This window comes from Carassius carassius, chromosome 23 (genome assembly GCF_963082965.1).
Source record: "Carassius carassius chromosome 23, fCarCar2.1, whole genome shotgun sequence".
In the NCBI taxonomy this organism is placed as follows: Eukaryota; Metazoa; Chordata; class Actinopteri; order Cypriniformes; family Cyprinidae; genus Carassius; species Carassius carassius.
The window spans coordinates 22,185,191-22,204,587 of NC_081777.1; the positions used below are offsets into that span (position 1 = coordinate 22,185,191).

At 38.6% G+C, this 19,397-nt stretch overlaps 1 protein-coding gene across 1 annotated transcript in view; it reads right to left on the reverse strand.

Moving 5' to 3' along the window:
* The window catches only part of LOC132101514 (mothers against decapentaplegic homolog 6-like), a 31,472-nt gene extending 13,273 nt beyond the window's left edge, over positions 1–18,199 (reverse strand). The window contains exons 1-3 of the mRNA XM_059506544.1: positions 16,689–18,199; positions 13,860–13,916; positions 12,619–12,696 (exon numbers count right to left, since the gene is read on the reverse strand). Coding sequence (XP_059362527.1) covers positions 12,619–12,696; positions 13,860–13,916; positions 16,689–17,466 — 913 coding nt within the window. The 5' untranslated portion in view covers positions 17,467–18,199. The remainder of the gene's footprint in view (positions 1–12,618; positions 12,697–13,859; positions 13,917–16,688) is intronic.
* Positions 18,200–19,397: the final 1,198 nt, after the last annotated feature.

Here is a 19,397-nt window from a genome sequence, read left to right on the forward strand (position 1 = left end):
GTAGCCTATACTTTAATAGACACTCCCCCCAGACATGTTTACCTCAAAATACCACTAAAATCCATGAAATACCCCACAATAAGCAGAAGTGAATAGGCTTGTTTGCTGTGGGGTTTCCCAAGTCCTCAATAAGGGCCACTGATGTATGGCATGAACTCCCCATTGAGGGCTGTAATTGCATTTAGAAAGAGAGACCAAACTCTGGGCACAGAGCAAATACGTCCAGTTAGTGCAGATCAACTTAGTGTTCCTCTTGCTCTCTGGTGCTCACAAATCCCGTTTTGTGTCTCTGAGGGAGTCTTTTGTTCCGCGCTTAGATTGACCAACAGGGTAAACTAAAACAGGTACAGTGTGCTTTGTCATACCACTAATCACATCAGAGAACGTGCTGCGGCTACGTGAGTGAAAGAGTGAGTGATTGCAGTTTGATCGCCAGGGCTGTCTCTCTTGCTATATCTCTATCTCTCTTTTCTTATCTGTTTTGCAGTCATTAGTGTGAGGATCAAGGACTCCTAAATGTTAAGAAAAACAGACGGCTTCTTCTTTAGTCACTACAATAATTTGCCTATTTTGCAATACCTGGTTACTACTTGGTGAAATATTTTGTAAGAGTGTAAGAATCAAAAGTTAATTGCATGTCACACCTGCCAATGTCAATTGAATTGAGAAAATGTTTTTGCAGTTATATATATATATATAATAGATAAGAGGCATTGAACTCAATCGCTTGACTTCTTTAAGAGTATAACAGAAGTCCTCCTTTGTGAGCTCAGCTACCTCTGACAGACATGTGTATCCTGCTCGGTTAGTCTGAATAATATTTCCATAATTTTGAGAAGCAAACACAAGGGGGAAAAAAACAACTCTCCTCACGGAGTTCTGGAAAAATCCGAAAATATGCCAGTGCCAATATGATTTAGCCTGACAAGTGTGCACTGCCTTCAACCCTTTTGATTGTAGCACCCATTTCTAAAACAAGAGAACATCATCCCCACTTGGCCAAACTTGTGGAAAGAAAGGAAAAAAGAAAGAAAGAAATTGAGAAATTACACATTAAATTGAGAAATTACACATTAAATTGAGAAATTACACATTAAAAAGTTTTTAAAAATGGTTTGTGACAAATGTATCCAGTGTATCCAGAATAACATTGCATCATAAAAGTACTCACACCTAGATGTACACAAAACTGAAAGAAATAATAAACCTGGACATCACAAAGAAAGAATGAAGGTGAGTAAATTTGAATGAACTAAAGATATAAAGACTATTATGTCTCACACATTGTGTCCATTTCTCCATGCACACTCTGTGTCTCTCTCTTAATGAAGGTTAACGTGAGGATGTTAGACTCCATGGGCCCCTGCAGTTAATCCACACAGTGCATTCTGAAGGCCAGAGGAATGCGTTGGCTCTCCCAGTTTTAAAAATACTGACTGCCATAGGTCCCTCACAACTGTCAATGTTCCTCTGGGGAGGAAGGGGGAAAACATTCTTTATTTTATTTTAGTTGGGCAATCAAACCGTAAGCCTAAATCACTGCTTCTCCATTCCAGTGCCAGGCGCAACAATTTATTATTAACGTGGATTCTAAACTGGTCCGAAAACAAAACCGGCTTTTGCATCTACTAGTGCCACCTTTTTGCTGGCTACCCTCTGGGCACAGGCCAGCTGAGACCGAAAGCACTGAACAGAGTATTGTTCCCTCTTACACAGCCTTGAGAGGAGGCTCGCTAAAACACTAAACTAACAGTTGGACATTCCATACATTTTTAATGGCATGGCTGCCTCTTTATTTGTTTCCCTAACCCCATGGCCCGGACTGAATGAATGGCTCTATTGGAGGAGGCAGGCAGGCACAGCGGCATGCAGGGTGGAGGGAGAGGAGAGATGGGCTACCCCAGCCTTCCCAGAGCGCATTGCAGGACTGGATCTTTCACTCATTACTGGGTGGGGTGGGCTCAGTGAGGAATTGATTACCTGTACGAATGGTCTGCAATTTTACACAAACTCTTCTCTCTTTAGAAATGGACAAACACATTGGCTGTCACATATACCAGATAATAAATAAGCATGCTTCATGTCACAGTGTAAGCCTGTAAAATAAAATAAATAAAATAAAATGGCATGACCCCTTGATTATGGAAGCATATGGGTAGCAATGTTCAATTTGGGATGTAATATGCAAAATGACAATGCAATATGTAAAATGACAATGCATTTCTGTATTTACATTTACATTTTCCAATACATTTGTGCAACGTTTGGTGCAAAATGAAAATTAAAATTAAATTACATAATTTTTATTTGCCATTTCATACACCAGTTTTAATATGTAAAATGAATACTAATTTTAACGCTTTATAAGTTGCAAAATTAAAATTAAAATGTATTACAGAAATGATTAGATATGTCTAACATGTTCAAGCAAAAACTGTGGCAAAATGATAATTTAAATGCTATTTTTCTTAAATGCATTAACACTCAGTCAAGAAACTTACGATTGCATTTTCATTCAATGTCCCGCAATGTATGTAGCAAAATTCAATGTGCACATTGAAAATGCATTCCGAGCCGCCATGTCAATCACTGCGTGAACAAGTGCTTCACACTTGTGGGCGGAGCTGAAACGCTGCTTTCATTTGATTGGTCGAATCACTCCACCTTCAGCTCGGTCTTTTCATTCTTTCAGGCAGAATAAGAGTCAGTGCGAGTGAAGCACTGTAATGTCTGAAACTACACTAACTGTTAATTAGCATAATATTTGTATAATATAATATAATATTTTAATATCTATCAGATGTAGCTGGGCACATAATTCGTGCTGCTGTGACTTGCAAGAGACCCCGTTAAATTATTTCTAGGTTATAGTATTGTATAAATATTTTCCCACTGATAAAAACAGTGCAAATAGTTCTGTCTCCTTGGATAACAGTGAAGTGGAAATAAATATAGTTAAATTTATGAAATAAAATTAAATAGGATTTTTTGGGAAGGTAAGTCTGGCCAGTTATACAGCAACACGAGTCTGAAGATCTGAGCTGAATTTGGTGAAACATTAAAGTTCTAGTCTGTGTCAATTACTCTCATAATAAATAATAATAATAATGTTACCCGTATTTTTCGGTATAAGTCGCATCAGTCCAAAAATACGGCATGACGAGGGAAAAACATATATAAGTCGCACTGGACTATAAGTCGCATTTATTTAGAACCAAGAGAAAACATTACCATCTACAGCCGCGAGAGGGCGCTCTGGGGTAGGCTACAGGAGCACTGAGCAGCATAGAGCTAATTTTACTATTTTTATTTCAGAAATGTAACTATATTAATTTTTACAATTATTTATTAATGTCACACACACACATACCTAGTGCCTTATGACTTAAAAGATGAGAGTGGTAAATGTTACAGTCATGGAACTGTTCAGTCTATTATTGATTTTTATTTCCACTTCACTTTTATCCAAAGAGAGAGAACTATTTGCACTGTATTTATCAGTGGGACAATATTCATACAATACTACAACCTAGAATTAATTTGCAAGTCTCGGCAGCACGAATTATGTGCCCAGCTACATCTGATTCAAATATTATGCTAATTAACAGTGAGCGGTGGTTTCAGACATTACAGTGCCGCACCCGTACTGACTCTTATTCTGCCTGAAAGAATGAAAAGACCGAGCTGAAGGTGGAGTGATTCGACCAATCAGATGAAAGCAGCGTTTCAGCTCCGCCCACAAGTGCGAATGAAATATTGAAGCCATAAACCGAAATGATGAAAACGTACACGGACCAACTGTCTTGTCCATGTTCTCTCACTTGAATCCTGTTCTTGAGTATTGAGTCTCTTGACCTTCTGCAAGCCCCGCCTTGTTCACGCAGTGATTGACATGGCGGGAGGGGGCGGAGACGTGATTGGCTCGGAATGCATTTTCAATGTGCACATTGAATTTTGCTACATTCATTGCGGGACATTGAATGAAAATGCAATCGTAAGTGTCTTGACTGTGAGTGTTAATGCATTTAAGAAAAATAGCATTTAAATTATCATTTTGCCACAGTTTTTGCTTGAACATGTTATACATATCTAATCATTTCTGTAATACATTTTCATTTTAATTTTGCAACTTATAAAGCGTTAAAATTAGTATTCATTTTACATATTAAAACTGGTGTATGAAATGGCATATGAAAATTATGTAATTTAATTTTCATTTTGCACCAAACGTCGCACAAATGTATTGGAAAATGTAAATGTAAATACAGAAATGCATTGTTATTTTACATATTGCATTGTCATTTTGAATATTACATCCCAAATTGAACATTGCTACCCATATGCTTCCATACTTGATTAAATACTGCGACTGCATTTAGATTTTTGTCAATGTGTAGATCAAAATTCACGTTAGACTAAAAGAATATGCCTGGCTGAAATTGATGTCACATTCACTTTAAAGAAAGAGCTATTATCATACTGCCACTAGTGACTCAAATAGTGATTCTAGTTGATATTGATTTCGTGAAATACGGAAAACTGATATCACAACAATACAGCAAATACAATCTTTGGAGAAACAAAATTTTAGCTTTTCCAAAATGCTTCACATCTTGAAATATTTACTGTGGTCAAACAATGTGGTGAGAAAAAAAAATACAATTTCATCTAATATCCCTAAAATCCAAGTCCAGTCCCCTTATTGAGAAGGCCAAGCTGCATGTACTTACAAACATAAACCTACTGACAAAGACAAAAACATGATAGTCTCAGCAAGACATAAACAGCATGACCATAAACAAATATGCATATCTTTTTCTCAATCTGTTGTGAGATACAATAGAGGTGGGTGACTAATTCAGCTGTCCGCTATTGGCTGATGAGCATTTTGTTTGCCTTGTTTATGTGAGTTATGTAAGGGGAAGAGGAAGTCGGTCATTCAGGACAGGAACACACGCTCGAGGAGAGCTGTATAGCATAGCCATGACGGCACAGTACCGCCTGTGTTATACAGTATTTACATGCTGTGCATCTCTCTGTCAAAAAAAAAAAAAAAAAAAAAAAAAATTTACCTTAAAATCAAACGAATGCCACACAGACACATGTAGTCTCACACACATATACAAATGCACATCCCAACCCATCACCTCCAGGCCGCTGGGCTTCTCTTCAACATTCCTCAGCTTCCCCCTGCCGTCAAAGGGGTAGTTGAGCAGTCCCTGTGCTACAAAACCCAGGCAAGCTTTTTAAAACAGGATGTTTGGCTGAGGCCTCCTTCCCCTCAAATAAACAATCTGCAGAACCTGATTTTCTGGAGGCAGGGTGGAAGTACTCCAGTCACATTATTTCCACATCCCGTATCCTGGAGCACTTGGGGCCCTGGGGGAGTGTGGGCAGGCTCTGGGGCTGCGGTGGAAACCTGAGGCCCTTGTGCCAGGCAACGGGAATAAGCGAGAGGGAGAAAAAAGATAAAAGGAGGGAAAGAGCGAGAGAGGGAGAGATACTGAGGTGAGGGAATATGAGGGGGGGAGGGCAAAAGGGTGGCCCCTGCACCGTCCACCCCACTGTGGCTCATTTTTCACTTGCATAGTAACACCGATACAGCGGCAGGGCAGCATGTGCGTGTGTGGGACTGTTCTGTCTTTCTGTAATATGGACTGGCATGGGTTTTAAGGAAAGAGAGTGGAAAAGAATAGCTCAAACTGAAACCGTCCCAATGCAGAGCTGTTTAGACTCTTAAAATTACATAACTCATTATTCGTAGCTTTGTTGTAAATGACGTAATACAGCTCATGTCCCTTCCATGATCCTAGTTTACCTCTGAGCGAGAGAGGGAGAGATACTGAGGTGAGGGAATATGAGGGGGGGGGGGGGGGGGGGGCAAAAGGGTGGCCCCTGCACCGTCCACCCCACTGTGGCTCATTTTTCACTTGCATAGCAACACCGATACAGCGGCAGGGCAGCATGTGCGTGTGTGGGACTGTTCTGTCTTTCTGTAATATGGACTGGCATGGGTTTTAAGGAAAGAGAGTGGAAAAGAATAGCTCAAACTGAAACTGTCCCAATGCAGAGCTGTTTAGACTCTTAAAATTACATAACTCATTATTCGTAGCTCTGTTGTAAATGACGTAATACAGCTCATGTCCCTTCCATGATCCTAGTTTACCTCAACGACAGAAAGAATACAGTGTAGTTAAAGTCTTCGCATTGCAAATGTCTATGGTCCGTGTATCTTTTGGTCATTTGATTTTCTATTTAAAAATAAATAAAGATAAATGAGAAACGGTTTGATTTTCGTTTTTTCGTTTTGTTTAAGAAACGCAAAACGAAAATGTAGCTGGATTTTTCGTATTTTTGTTTGTGGGTAAAAAATGAGATTATGCTTTAATATTTGTTTGAATGTGTGGGCGGCGCTGAAACGCCCCTTTCATCCCTTCTGTACTGCACCGACAAGCGGCAACCGCAAACTCAGTTCATTTTCACCAGGAGAGAAGCGGCAGACAGCAGAGCATATTAATCCCGCGGATTCTTTGCTAGTGGTGCTTCACGCCACTAGCACGCCAAATACGAAAAATGCAGCTAAATTTTCGTTTTCCGTTTCTTAAACAAAACAAAAAAACGAAAATCAAACCGTTTCTCATTTATCTTTATTTATTTTTAAATAGAAAATCAAATGACCAAAATATACACGGACCGTCTATGATCTTTTCATGATCACTGGTTTAAACGAAAGGTTTAGTCAAAACTAAAAAAAAAAAAAACAATTTTTGTCAATTTATTCACCCTCATTTTATGAACGTGTTGGGAAGTCTGAATCAAAGTTATTTTAGTATTATTAATATAATTATTCATATTTTGAATGATCTTTTATATTTTTTTTATTTAGGTGATTTTATATATATATATATATATATAAAAAATTCTAAAGTTTATTGATTGATTGATTATATTCTACTTTATTATTATTTTTTGTATTTAAACCTAAACTTTTTTTCATTTAGTTGCTAAGGCAGAATTTCTCATTTTGGTTTATATTAAGTTTAAATAACAACACCGGTTTGTATATGCAGAATTGCAAATAAAATTTGAGAGTGCAAGATTGCCTAACATGTTAAACTACACAGAGTAATGGTTTGGCTTCGGAAGACTTGGAATATAAAGCATCATTATTTGGCAATATTTCTGGTACTTCCATGATGCTTTTTTGGAGCTTGACAGTACTTGGTCATGATCTCAATGTATAGAAAAGATCAGCATAAACATTCTTTCAAATTTTCCTATGTTTTGTTCTTCTAAATCATAAAGATTTGGAATGACATTAGGGTAAATAAAAGATGACAGAACTGTTATAAAAGATTTAAGGATTGACAATGAAAAAAGAATTCAAAACTGTCTAGATATTTTCAAGCATCTGTGAGCCAGCTAATAAATTGAGGGGAAGACATCACATGCCTTTTTAAGGTTTTTCAGAATCTATGGACGCAATCAAATCAGTGGTAATCAGCACGCCGTCACATGCTTCGATTACTTTGTTTAATTGTTGGGCGTCCAGATGCCCTTTTCATGCACTGCAGAAATGAGGTCAGATCAGACCTAGACAGACTGGCATGTGTGTACTGCTGCCAGTTTATCACATAAAAACATGCCTGTTTGTGATTTTCTGATAGGGAGAGTATGTGATTATGCTAGTGTCAGACTATCAGTCAAAACAAAACACACCCTGGCTTGTAAGAGCAGTTTTATGAAAACAAAGACAAGACGTTGTACTATCAATACAGTGATCAACCAGTGGATCTTTGTGAAAGCAATGCTACCTGTTTAGATCAGTTCGGATTCAGCACCTCTCATACTTTATGATGCATACCATTTTTCCACTGAAACTGTGCAGATCGGTAGATCTCTGAATCTGCCCACATTGCCGTTGATCTGAGAAATCAATAATAACTGAATGTGTTTCTACATGACCAACTCGCAAACCAATGCAGAACATTATATTTGTTTATCAACTGTTTAAATTTAAAAAGATTTCATATTTCAATTTATATACAACTAATTTAAATGATTTCAAACGGGGAAAAATAAATGTCTTGGAATTAGTGCAATATATGAGCACCTTGCCACATATATAGACTATAATGGGATTGATCTAGTTTTTCACCATTTAAATTGTGCGTTTTTATGTGGTCTTAAATTAAAAACTATACTTGAAGATATTATCCCACACCATGGATTCTGATGATAACTATTTATTGATTAAAACCACCAGATCTAATGGGCAAAGCAGAGTCAGAGAGGATCCAGAATGGACACCAACACCACTAACACTGTTGATGGAAAAGAGGCTTTGGTTTACAGTCACAATGCTGATCAGTTTGGTAAAGTCCAGTACAGTTGAATAAGACTGTCACTGCTTTCCATTTTTAAGACATACAGCACCGATAGGCCGCACATAGGGATGCCAACCTGGTTGTGGTCTACTCCCCAAAAACAAAGAGGGCAGTGTAAACATCACAAAGCACCAGGAGTGAACCCAGAGTACAATTACAGATCACCAAACCATTCCACTATACCTGATTAAGCCTGTCCTCCTCCTCAAGCCAAAACAGCAATCGACAAACCTGCTTGCACAGCCATCCGACTGCCTTTCCTACATTCTAAAGGAAAAATAAACACAACATACAAAACACAATGGCACCACAGGGCTCCTCAGTGGGACGTGGGGTCTTTCTCACAGTGATGATACAACTACAGCAAGTTCACACTGTGATTGTGACGCCTTAAAGTAAGAACGTACACGCATGAAAACACATTGGATTTGCTTTCTTTTCCACATATGGTGACAAATTCCAGGGGGGCTTATTAGGGTGCATCTCTCAGCTGTAGCACATCTATGGCTGTTCTGAGAATGATTTGTAAACAGCCACTGGTTTTTCGGCCCCGCCGGCCTTCCACATCTGTCAGATCCCTCATCATAGAGACTAATAATCACTGGAAAAACAATTCTACTGCTCAGCAGCAGGGATGTGCATCATTCAGAATCCACTTGAGATCTTTAAATTGCAATTCACTTGCTGAATTACCAGCAAATATGATGCAGAACTGCACTTAAAAATTAGAGTAGAATTTTGTAGAATAAAGTAGAAGTTTTATATATATATATATATATGAATGAATAGATTCATTTTAATTAGGCTTTCATTTTAAAGACCAGTATGGAGAACAATTTTCCAGAATACAATTATGTTTAAAATTTGTATGAACTAAAAAAATCCAATTTAATATCCTGAGTCTATCCAATTCAATTAAATGTAAACCTCATGAATCTTGACAAAATTGTGCCCACCCTCATGATCATGCTGACATTCTAAGTGAGCATCAGAGGATAAGGAGACCACCTCCCAATACAGGGGCTTGCGAACCAGAAAGATCACAAAAACCCCAATATAAAGAGGAAACACAAAATCACATGCATGCAGTTATACAGGAAGCAATGAGATCTACTTCAAAGAACATAATTCTGATCTCCACACGGCCACAACAAGGAGTGAGGAAACAGGTGGGCTGCATTACAACCCAGTCACAGCTACAGAATGTGACTGGAACCACAAGCGCACACACATTTTTATAGACACATGTAGCATATCACAACCATATGTTTCGACAGCCATGCTTTGAGAATACAGCGAACACTTAATCAATAGCTGTGCGTAGACACAGTGTAGACGTAAACTGACAAACACAGTTGCTATTAAACAAAAAACTGTGGCTCAAACGCCGAACTATAGACATCCAGATACAAACAACACAAAGAGACAGAGATGTACCCAAACACAGGAGCGCAGACATCTCAGACACCAACACAAACACACAGAAATGCAAATATTCACATGGATTCCTATGGAGCCCTGCACATGACATGCAAGAAAAAATAAATAAATTGTGCCCACGATTTACTAATCCGTTCCCTCAATATACTAAAACGTGTGCACTATTACTATTGCGTTCCCTTGATTTGCTAAATCATGCACACAATTTGGCAAATCGAGGGAACGATTTAGTAAATCATGCGCAAAATTTATAAATCGAGTGAACGAAATAGTAAATCGAGGGAACGCTATAGTAATCGTGTGCACGTTTTAGTACATTGAGGGAATGAATTAGTAAATTGTGCGCACGATTTAGCCCACTATTTTTTCCTGCATGTCATGTGCGGGGCTCTGTAGATTCCAGAACATGCGAAAAAAAAAAAAAACGTCATGCACAAACATGCAAAATGCTAAATACATGCAGAAAGGCTTACAGAAACTCAATGAAGATTTGAACTGAAAATCTTAATGCAGTGTGCTTCAAACAAACTCACTGAGGCAGCAAGACATCAAAGACTTATTACATAAATAGCCTCAGATCTCAAGCATCCACAGACTGTCTTTCAAACCTAGACGCCAGATTCTCTAAAATCTCGCCCTAGGGCGGCAGGGAGTTTTCATCAGACTCGTTGAGATGTGTTCTGTTGCTATTGTCAAACATAGTGGATGAGTGTTCAGAGCAGGAGTTACACTTGCCCAGGGGGCTGCAATCTCCTCCCCCTCCCACATTTGCCCCCCCCGGCCTCACTTTCAAGAGCTTTACTAGTTCCTGTATGTGGGTGGGGTGGGATAAGGGACTCAGGGTGGGAGGAAGGCCATATGTATATACGCTTTTAAATTTTAGATATGTTTCCTTTCTTTCTTGCTATACAGGTAGCATAAAGGAAAGGGATGAGATTCCATAGGTGACCCTCTGCAAATCTACATACCTTATGTTTAGTGATTTGGAGAGGGTCACCAATGGAATTTTAATAATCTCAGAAACAGACATTCTTCAGAGAGCTGTCAATTCAATGCGTCGCAGCAAATTATTATAAGCTGTACTAAAAGAAAAAAAACCCTGCATGTGATGTATTTTGAATGCTTAAGTAACTAATCTTATCTAACCAGATTTCCTTGTACAGAGACACTGGTATTAAAATTCTATACTTTGTAAAGAATTAAATGTAAATATTAAAACACTTTTTTTACTCTATAAATGAAATATAATATAATTTACAGTATGAAAAAATAACATTAATTTCTAAAAAATTACATTTAAAAGAGTTAAAGAAATTTTTTAATGAGTGTTAGATGATGAAATAGTTTTCAATTCTACAACTGAATTTAGCCATCACAATATTATACAAGGAATATTTTCCAAAGATTACATCTAACAGTGTTACTAAACATTTTTTAAGTTATCTAAATGCAAAAATAGGGGAAATGAGCATTTCAATTTAAATATCGCCAATATTGATAAAATAAATAAATTAGCTTATAACCAATATGGTACCATATGCATGCTATATATGAGAATAAATATATCTAGTTAAAAATGCTCCTGTATGCAGGCTAAAAAGGCCCGATTATGAAGCTACAAGCAAGTCACAGCTCACACGAACCCAATCCAGAGAAAAAAAATCTTAGCAAGCATTTGAAACATCATTTGTTTGTGCAAGGAGTGTCGCCAGCCTGTGAAGTGGTGGTGACAGGGAGCATGAAGCCACAAGCTCAGGTAGCTCCTTCTGGGAAAGGGGGTGGATTGACCTGCTCTCTTTGAATGCTATTTCTAGCGCTGCAAAACAAGGCCTTAGCCTTTCTGTCTCTGCGGCCATGATCCTACGCAGGCACGGTGCGGTTCCAGTTTTATGAGAGAAGCATGTTGATTTCATTCCATAAGAGAGGAGTGTTTCATCGACTCAAACCATGACACAAGACTGTTTCTCCTCTTTTCTCTTAGTGTGGCCCTTTCACAGAAATGGAAAAAAGCCTACTCCGGTCAAGATAGAGCCGTAAAGGCTGATATGTGCAATTTTGTGTGCGTGTTCTGTTACGCACCGTTGTGTGCAGAGCAAATAACGTGACTCGGTGTGCTAGGCTTGAGTGTGTGTGTCCCTGCGAGCTTGGATCTTATTACAGTTTGATCCCACTCAAATATTTCTGAAAGAAAACAGAGGAGGGGAGGCAGGCTCTATGGCCAGCCAACGCGGCCCACTGAACCTCTGCTGGGCTCACAATGAGAGCTTTATCTCCACCGCACTCTCTCCACTCCTAATGGCCTTTAATGAGGAGGAGCAAAGCACAACATAAAAACCAAATTACCTGTAACGTTTGCTCATTTATTCAAACACACTCCAAGGGAACCCACAGAACTAAGGACAGCAGAAAGTATGCCTTGCTGTTTTCTTTGCATTTTAGACTTTTACTGAGCACTTAACCCCTTCCTCGCCCTTAAAACAGATATAAAACTATGTCAATGGAATGGCCAAACTCTGAGATTTGTGTGACAACTAACAGGGAACACCCTCTGCATGCTCACTGCTTTCACTTGCAGAAAGGGGGAAAAAGTCAATATGTGGTGCAAGGTCATCATCACAGGCACGTAGCCTTTGTTTGAACAAAGATGTTACCACATGAGCTCTCCGGGACTGGAAAAAACAGCAACAAGTCTGACAATGGTATAAAAGGCCATACTGACATGAAGACTCCAAACAACCCGAATTAAAACACAGCAACTTGACAATTTAGAACAGATATATTTTAAACTCACCTGAGAATTCCCCTTGGGTGACGTTAGGTGAGCTGGCAGCCTCTGTTTCAGTGTAAGACAGTGTGGAATCTGACAGATCTGTGGAGATAAAGGATGTCTTCTGGTTAGAGTTTGTTTGTTGATCCATTTTTAATTGGATGATACACCTAGGAATGTTAAAAGCACAGCTACCAAGCAACATGCCATGGTTTTCTATTATATAAATACCTACATTACCCTTCAAAAGTTTGGGGTCATTAAGATTTTTTATACCTATTATTATTATTATTATTATACTTATTAATTTATAGTTTTAGAAATTATTTCTATTTCTAATTATTTCTTTTGATTCTTAAAAAATATATATGTTTTCACATAAATATTAATTTTTAAATGTTTCTTGACCACCTATTTGGAAAATTACAATGATTTCTGAAGGACCATATGACATTGAAGACTGGTGTGTTGGCTGCTGAAAATTCACCTTTACCATCAAAGGACAGAATAAACATTTAAAAAAAACTGAAAACAGACAAAAACAGAAAACAGTTATTTTTATTTGCATAAATGCAGCCTTGGTGCACAAAATATCCTTTTTTCTAAATAAACCCTACCGACCACAAACGCTGAATGGTAGTTTATATAATTTTTTTACATAAAAAAATTATTTTGCTCTGCTGTCAAGAATTGTGAAATCTCATTGGTACAGCTGATATGTTGATATTGAGCCAATCCTACCAACAAATAAATGCGTTATCAGGCTGAGGTGCAAACCACCAAAGCATCAGTTCCAGATGGTACCACCTCCTGTCAACAGTGTGCCGATGTTGAGCTATGGCACTGAGAGGATTTCCCAGCCCAGTGCCAGGCCCCAGCACCCCTCACAACAGACAGGGCCGAGCCCAGGCCGGCTCCAGATTGGCATGCTGAAAATGGGCCCACCGGATACTGGCTGCAGCCTCCACTGGCTCTCAGTTGGTCACTGTGCCTAATTGCTACCATTAAAATTCTTCACGTTGTTCTACTTTTTGCTTCCCCTTTGGCTCTCCGTAAAGCCAGGGATTCAACCAGTGGGTGCCAAATGATGGCACTGGCTTATTTTGGCCAGTTTACTTGGTTACACAGATTATTTTATTAAATTTGCAAGTAAATGATCTCACATCATCTGTTCCCTCAGAATGTGCATGTACATGATCATTTACAATGACATCTTAAATAAATACATATTTAATTAGCAATTAGAGTGTGTATCTGAAACTTACCCAGTGGCTTGTGTTCTTCGCTGGAGGAAAGTCTTGAGTATGGAGGAGGAGGTGACTCTAAAATATAACAGCAGTATGATTACAATCGGAATAGAAAAAAAGGGAAATTATATATAGATATATTATTTAATTTGGACAGGCTAGGTTGGGTCTGTGGCTCACAAAAATAGCAATATATTAATGACAAAACACAATGTAAATGATATGTACAATCTTGTATACAGCACTTTAGAAAATGTATGTATACTTTAGGTCCATATGCTATCTGTATAAACTAAACTGCACAGAAAGTGCTTGATTTCTGAAAAATCCAAATGCCTGCCATTTACAAAGTTCCACACATTTCCTTTCTTGCATATTCAGTTGTTTAATATTTTTATTAATATAATACTTATTTGAGATATCAACGAGAGCGTACTACTCTTAGTTCTGGTTAACATATTTTCCCATGTTTAACACCATGAGTTTTTCATATTTTTTCAAAAACAAAAATAAATCACTGGAGAAAAAAAAAATAAAATCTGCAGATTCCATTTTGGTCTGGTTATTTCCTATACAGGTAGGTACTGCTTGTTTACTTCAAAATGCACAAATGTATCTTTTAATAGCAGCCCAGTGTACTTTGTATCAAATAATTTTCTATTGAGTTTCTGTAAGCTAACAAAACACCAAATATACCATTTAAAAAGTAGATTAAAACAACAACACCTTGGATTAATAAGAAAAATATATTTAATTGTATTTTTTTCCAATGCAAATTTCTTTTGAAGCTGAATAAAACCAAAAAACCGGTTATATATGTGATTAACCATTTAATGACATGGACACCAGTGATGGACTAATACAAAAACAACGTATATAAGCCAGTATAATTAGGTTTTTCTAAATTTCAACGCGCGAAAACTTGTTTAGTAATAAAGGAAAGCATTACAAGTTTGAAGGCACAAAAGAAAAAGTCTCTGAACAAGTAATGACCTCGCCTCTTGGTCATGGGGGAATAAATAAAAGCAAAGTGGACTGTCTCTTTAAGAGTGGCGGCAGTAATTGCCAGGATCCTAAACTCAGTCACTCAGATACACAGCGAGTCAGTCTGGCGCCAGTTGTATGCAAACTGTATATTACCACCACTCCTTCACCTAAATAGCATGAGGGGTTCTCCTTGGGGGAAAAAAAGTGACTTTTAAAACACAACTTGAAACTGATATCATTTCAAACCGATAAGTCATTGCAAAAAAATCTTAATCTATAGCTACAAAAAAGCTAAATAAAAGTATTTATCGCTAAACATTCATAAACAAACCAATTAGTAAAAAAAATAAAAATAAAAAAATAAGTTTCATTGTAAGCCCTTGCTAAATACACTGAAATGTTTGGTCAAACACTGTTTTACGTGATTAAAAAGCGCTCACAGACATGGGGCAATGTCTGAACAATAGGATTTCTCTCTTTAACGTCGTCTGTGAAAATTAACCTTGAAAAACCCCGTCAAAACCATTGATGGAGTTTGGAGATTGAGAGGGCTCTGTTGTTCAATCGCATGAAAGAAATACCATCTTCATGGGGACACGCATGAGCGCCTGTGAGCTATGTGTGTCTCTACAGAGAACAGAGGGGAGAGAGAGGGGCTGCTGTCTCCCTCAAGCGTCTCTGCTCTGAGAAACTCCAATAAAACGCCGGGCAAAGAGTGTAATTGTCAGTTTGAAGCCTTTGATTAAAATTATCTCTTAATATGAAAGGATTTATTATGGAAAAACTGACTTATAGCTTGCCAAGTGCCTCAGGTTGCCAATGTCCTCCACAAATGATTGTCAATCTATTATATGAATGCTAGGAATTCTAATCGTTATGTTAGTCCATCAATCTGTGGGATTTTTAAGCATGTGAAGAGCGGTTTAACTAGTTAATCTGCTCATTTGCCTTGTTTGAGACTAAACATATAACAATAAAATCTGAAATTTAGAAACTAACAGGTATTGGTCATTGTGAGCCTTGTGAGAGGAAAGTAGTCAGCGGATGGCTATATTATAGCCTATTGCTAAGGACTTGACTAAGGAAAATATCGGAATGAAAATGTACTTGCGTTCCTTAAATTGGTTGGACTTGGATTTTAGATCTTTAAGACCACACAGCCAGTGTTTACATGAGATCAGACTTTAATGAAATTTTCTAAATCAAATAAAAATGACTGTCTCAACCGTACTACTGGCCTATTTGAGAAACAGTCATTTGGAGAATACATAACCCATGCAGGCTACCAGCAGATAATTAATAAACTAAGCAGTAGCCTAATTTAATCAATGTCACACGTATAGCCTACTGTCTTTCAATTCAGAAACCTGCATGAAATACATTTTTAAAACGTCATGCATTTTACATGCAATTATTATGCTTGTATTTTACTACAAGTTTCCTGGATACAATGCAACTTTTATGGAAAATGATGAAGCAGAAAATAAAACCAGGACAGTACAGGGCTGCTACATTGTGGACAATGTGCAAACTTCTACTTTTGAAGTCACTGTTGTCATTACTTAATAAGATATTTAAAGCACTGAAACGTAATTGCTTACATTTTACTATCACCATTTCTTTTCACACTGAATAGCAAGGCGAAATTCTTCTTTGCTGTTGCACTCATTTGATCAATGGCATTCAGTGGTATATGAATCACTTTAACAACAAAGCTTCAAAGCATCTGTTAGGGGAACCCTGAGGAAAGCCCTTTGGCATAACAGCAGGTTGAAAGCGAAGGCTAATAATGAGAAAATCTAGTCAGTTCAGGTTTTAGACATAGGCTATAGGCTACCCGTCAATGGGATTTTCGCTTACCTGGCCCACAGAGTCGACTATAATGATATGGATTGCAGCACACTACCGGACCGTCCTGAGCTCCGAAACTCTTGCACTCACAGAGCGCTTTAAGCTGGGCCGTGTGCTGCAGGTCTGGCCACCGGTAAAGCTTACAGATGAGCAGCTGTGGAGGAGCCATGTGGCCGCCTAACCGCAGCTCAGTCCGCGATACCATCACACAGTCGCTCGGCATCCCTCCTTTGGACTCCACGGCTTCCAACAAAGTATCCAAGGTTTTCTCCTTTAGCCTTTTTAATAGCGAATAGGTGGCGGTCTTGAGCTCCTGCTCCATGACGGAGCGAGGTTTCGTCTCCTGGCTCTCAAGAGGACAGGGGTCCCGAGAAGAGCCAATGTTCCTCAGCACGAACTGGCACGAGCCTTGCTCCGGGCTTCTAGACCCAGAATGATGGTCCCGATCTTTAAATAAACAGCAAGTGACTGTTCTACCATCTCTGTCCTGCACAGACCGAGGGCTTCCCACCGTACCCCTATCTTGGTCCATGACGCCCCCTGAGGTGCCACCACCGCTGCTCGCAGTGGGATTCCTCGTACACACTTCCCCATAGTCCACGCCAGGCGACCCGCTCGGGGTCATCGGTCTGAACTCCGTCTTGGGAATTTTCTCTGGGTTGGAGCCAAGCAGATCGTCTCGAGACCCCTCGCCGCTTTTGCCATATCCATCGCCCCCCTCTTTATCTGGAATCAAACGGCTTCTCCAGAGTCGCCGCACAAGACCTGAGCGTTTCGTCCTGAACATACGACAACTTGAAACTCTAGATGAGTTATTTACGTCCAGATCTTAGTGATTTGAAACTATTTCTGAGCTCGTGCAACATTAATGTTGGCCGAATGCCGTGCAGCGCGTGCACAGCCGAGCACCGTATATTGGTGGCAAAACCACAACATTAGTTTTGAAGGCACAATGTTATATTGCATTAAAAACAGAGAACATCAAACACCGCAAGGCTACACAGGAACGCATTCATTTTAGAAGAATGCTGTCAAGTAGCCTACATGTGAAAATGTTTGGAAAGTGGCGCTACAGTGCGATGCTTTTTAGATTTTAAATGCACTATGGGTTTAAACTACACCAAAGACATCTGTTGTCAAAATCCCACGCGAAAAACTACACTAGTCGCACGCTCTCAAATGTTTTCGGACTTTGAAACACGTTCAAATCCACTCTTCAACAGCGGGTCTGGTGACATGAATGAAGCTGCTCCTCGGCGAATTAAATCCACGGACAATTCCTCACAGAATTCACCATTTCGATTGTTTTCCACTATTCCAGCGCACTCTTTTTTGTGATCCAAAAATATCCTTGTGCGTGCGCCGGGGCCAGAAAATGAACAATCCGCGGACTTATAGTGTGCTCTTGGTTCCGTGTTCAGACCTGGTCAAACTGCAACCCAGATCTCTCTCTCTTTCTCCGTTTCTCTGCCTTTTTCCTTTTTTTTCCTCCCCCGTCACACACACATACGCGCGCACACACACAGGGCCCCCGAGGAGAGCGATGGAGCCATTGGCTGACTACCATCATGTGCTAGTCTAGACACTTTGGCGGCTCTGAGCTGCACTGATTGTTGCGCAAACAAGGTTTCAAATATCTTAACTCTTAAAGGCGTAACATCCATCTATTTCTTTTCTCATCATATATCCTAACTAAGATAATTGTTTATTCGAAGCAGAGGAAGAACTGCAAGTAAATTAGAACAAATGTAAAAATCCAAGAATTAGCTATTTAACAAACATTTCCAAGATGATGTCAGTGCAACTTTACTCAGGTCATAATTTTATTCCAGAGTTTCAGGGGGTTTGCATGTATCTACAACGGCCTACCTTTTTTGTTTTTTAAACAAAAGTTAATCTAATTATTTATTTGCATGAGAACTTTTGTAACAACCCTTAACTGCACTGCATAATATATCAAACCACTGAAAGTCTAAAAAGGTGCACTCAGAAAAGCTTTTATTTATATTTAGTGGCCACTTATTTATTCCAAACGTTATGCTGACGCCTATTGCTCTGGATGCATTAGGTTTGTTTATTTTTATTTTTGTATATTTTCTCATTTTACACAAACACACACACACACACACACACACACACACACACACAAACACACACACACACACACACGCACGCACGCACGCACGCACGCACACACACACACACACACACACACACACACAAACACACACATACACACAAAAACTACTGGAAAATAAAACTACCTTTGAAAAGAGAGACTTCGCAAAGTGAAGTATATGGGGTCTCAATGCTATTTCAACACATATTTCTATCGTTATGATTAATAGAAGTAAGTAATTCACTTAGATTAGTTTTATTCTACATGCAGTTTCATTCATATAAAACTGATTTTTATGTCTTAATTTTACATAAGTGATTGTATTTCTCAAAAGTGCTATCCATTTCATTTATCTCATTTAGTTATTTATTGCATTTTTTATATTTATATGTAGCTACTTGAGAACTGCTTTACACAATGTCTGTCTTACACCAGTAAATGCCAAGTTCCTTTTAAATGTACCTCGCAAATACATCCGAATCAAATGCTAAAATAGTTTTTGTTAATGTGATGCAGCGTGTGCATTACCTGCACATGAGGTATTTTCAGTAGACTGGGAAGCTTGCAAATTCCATAGAATGACCTCATAAGGCTCTCAT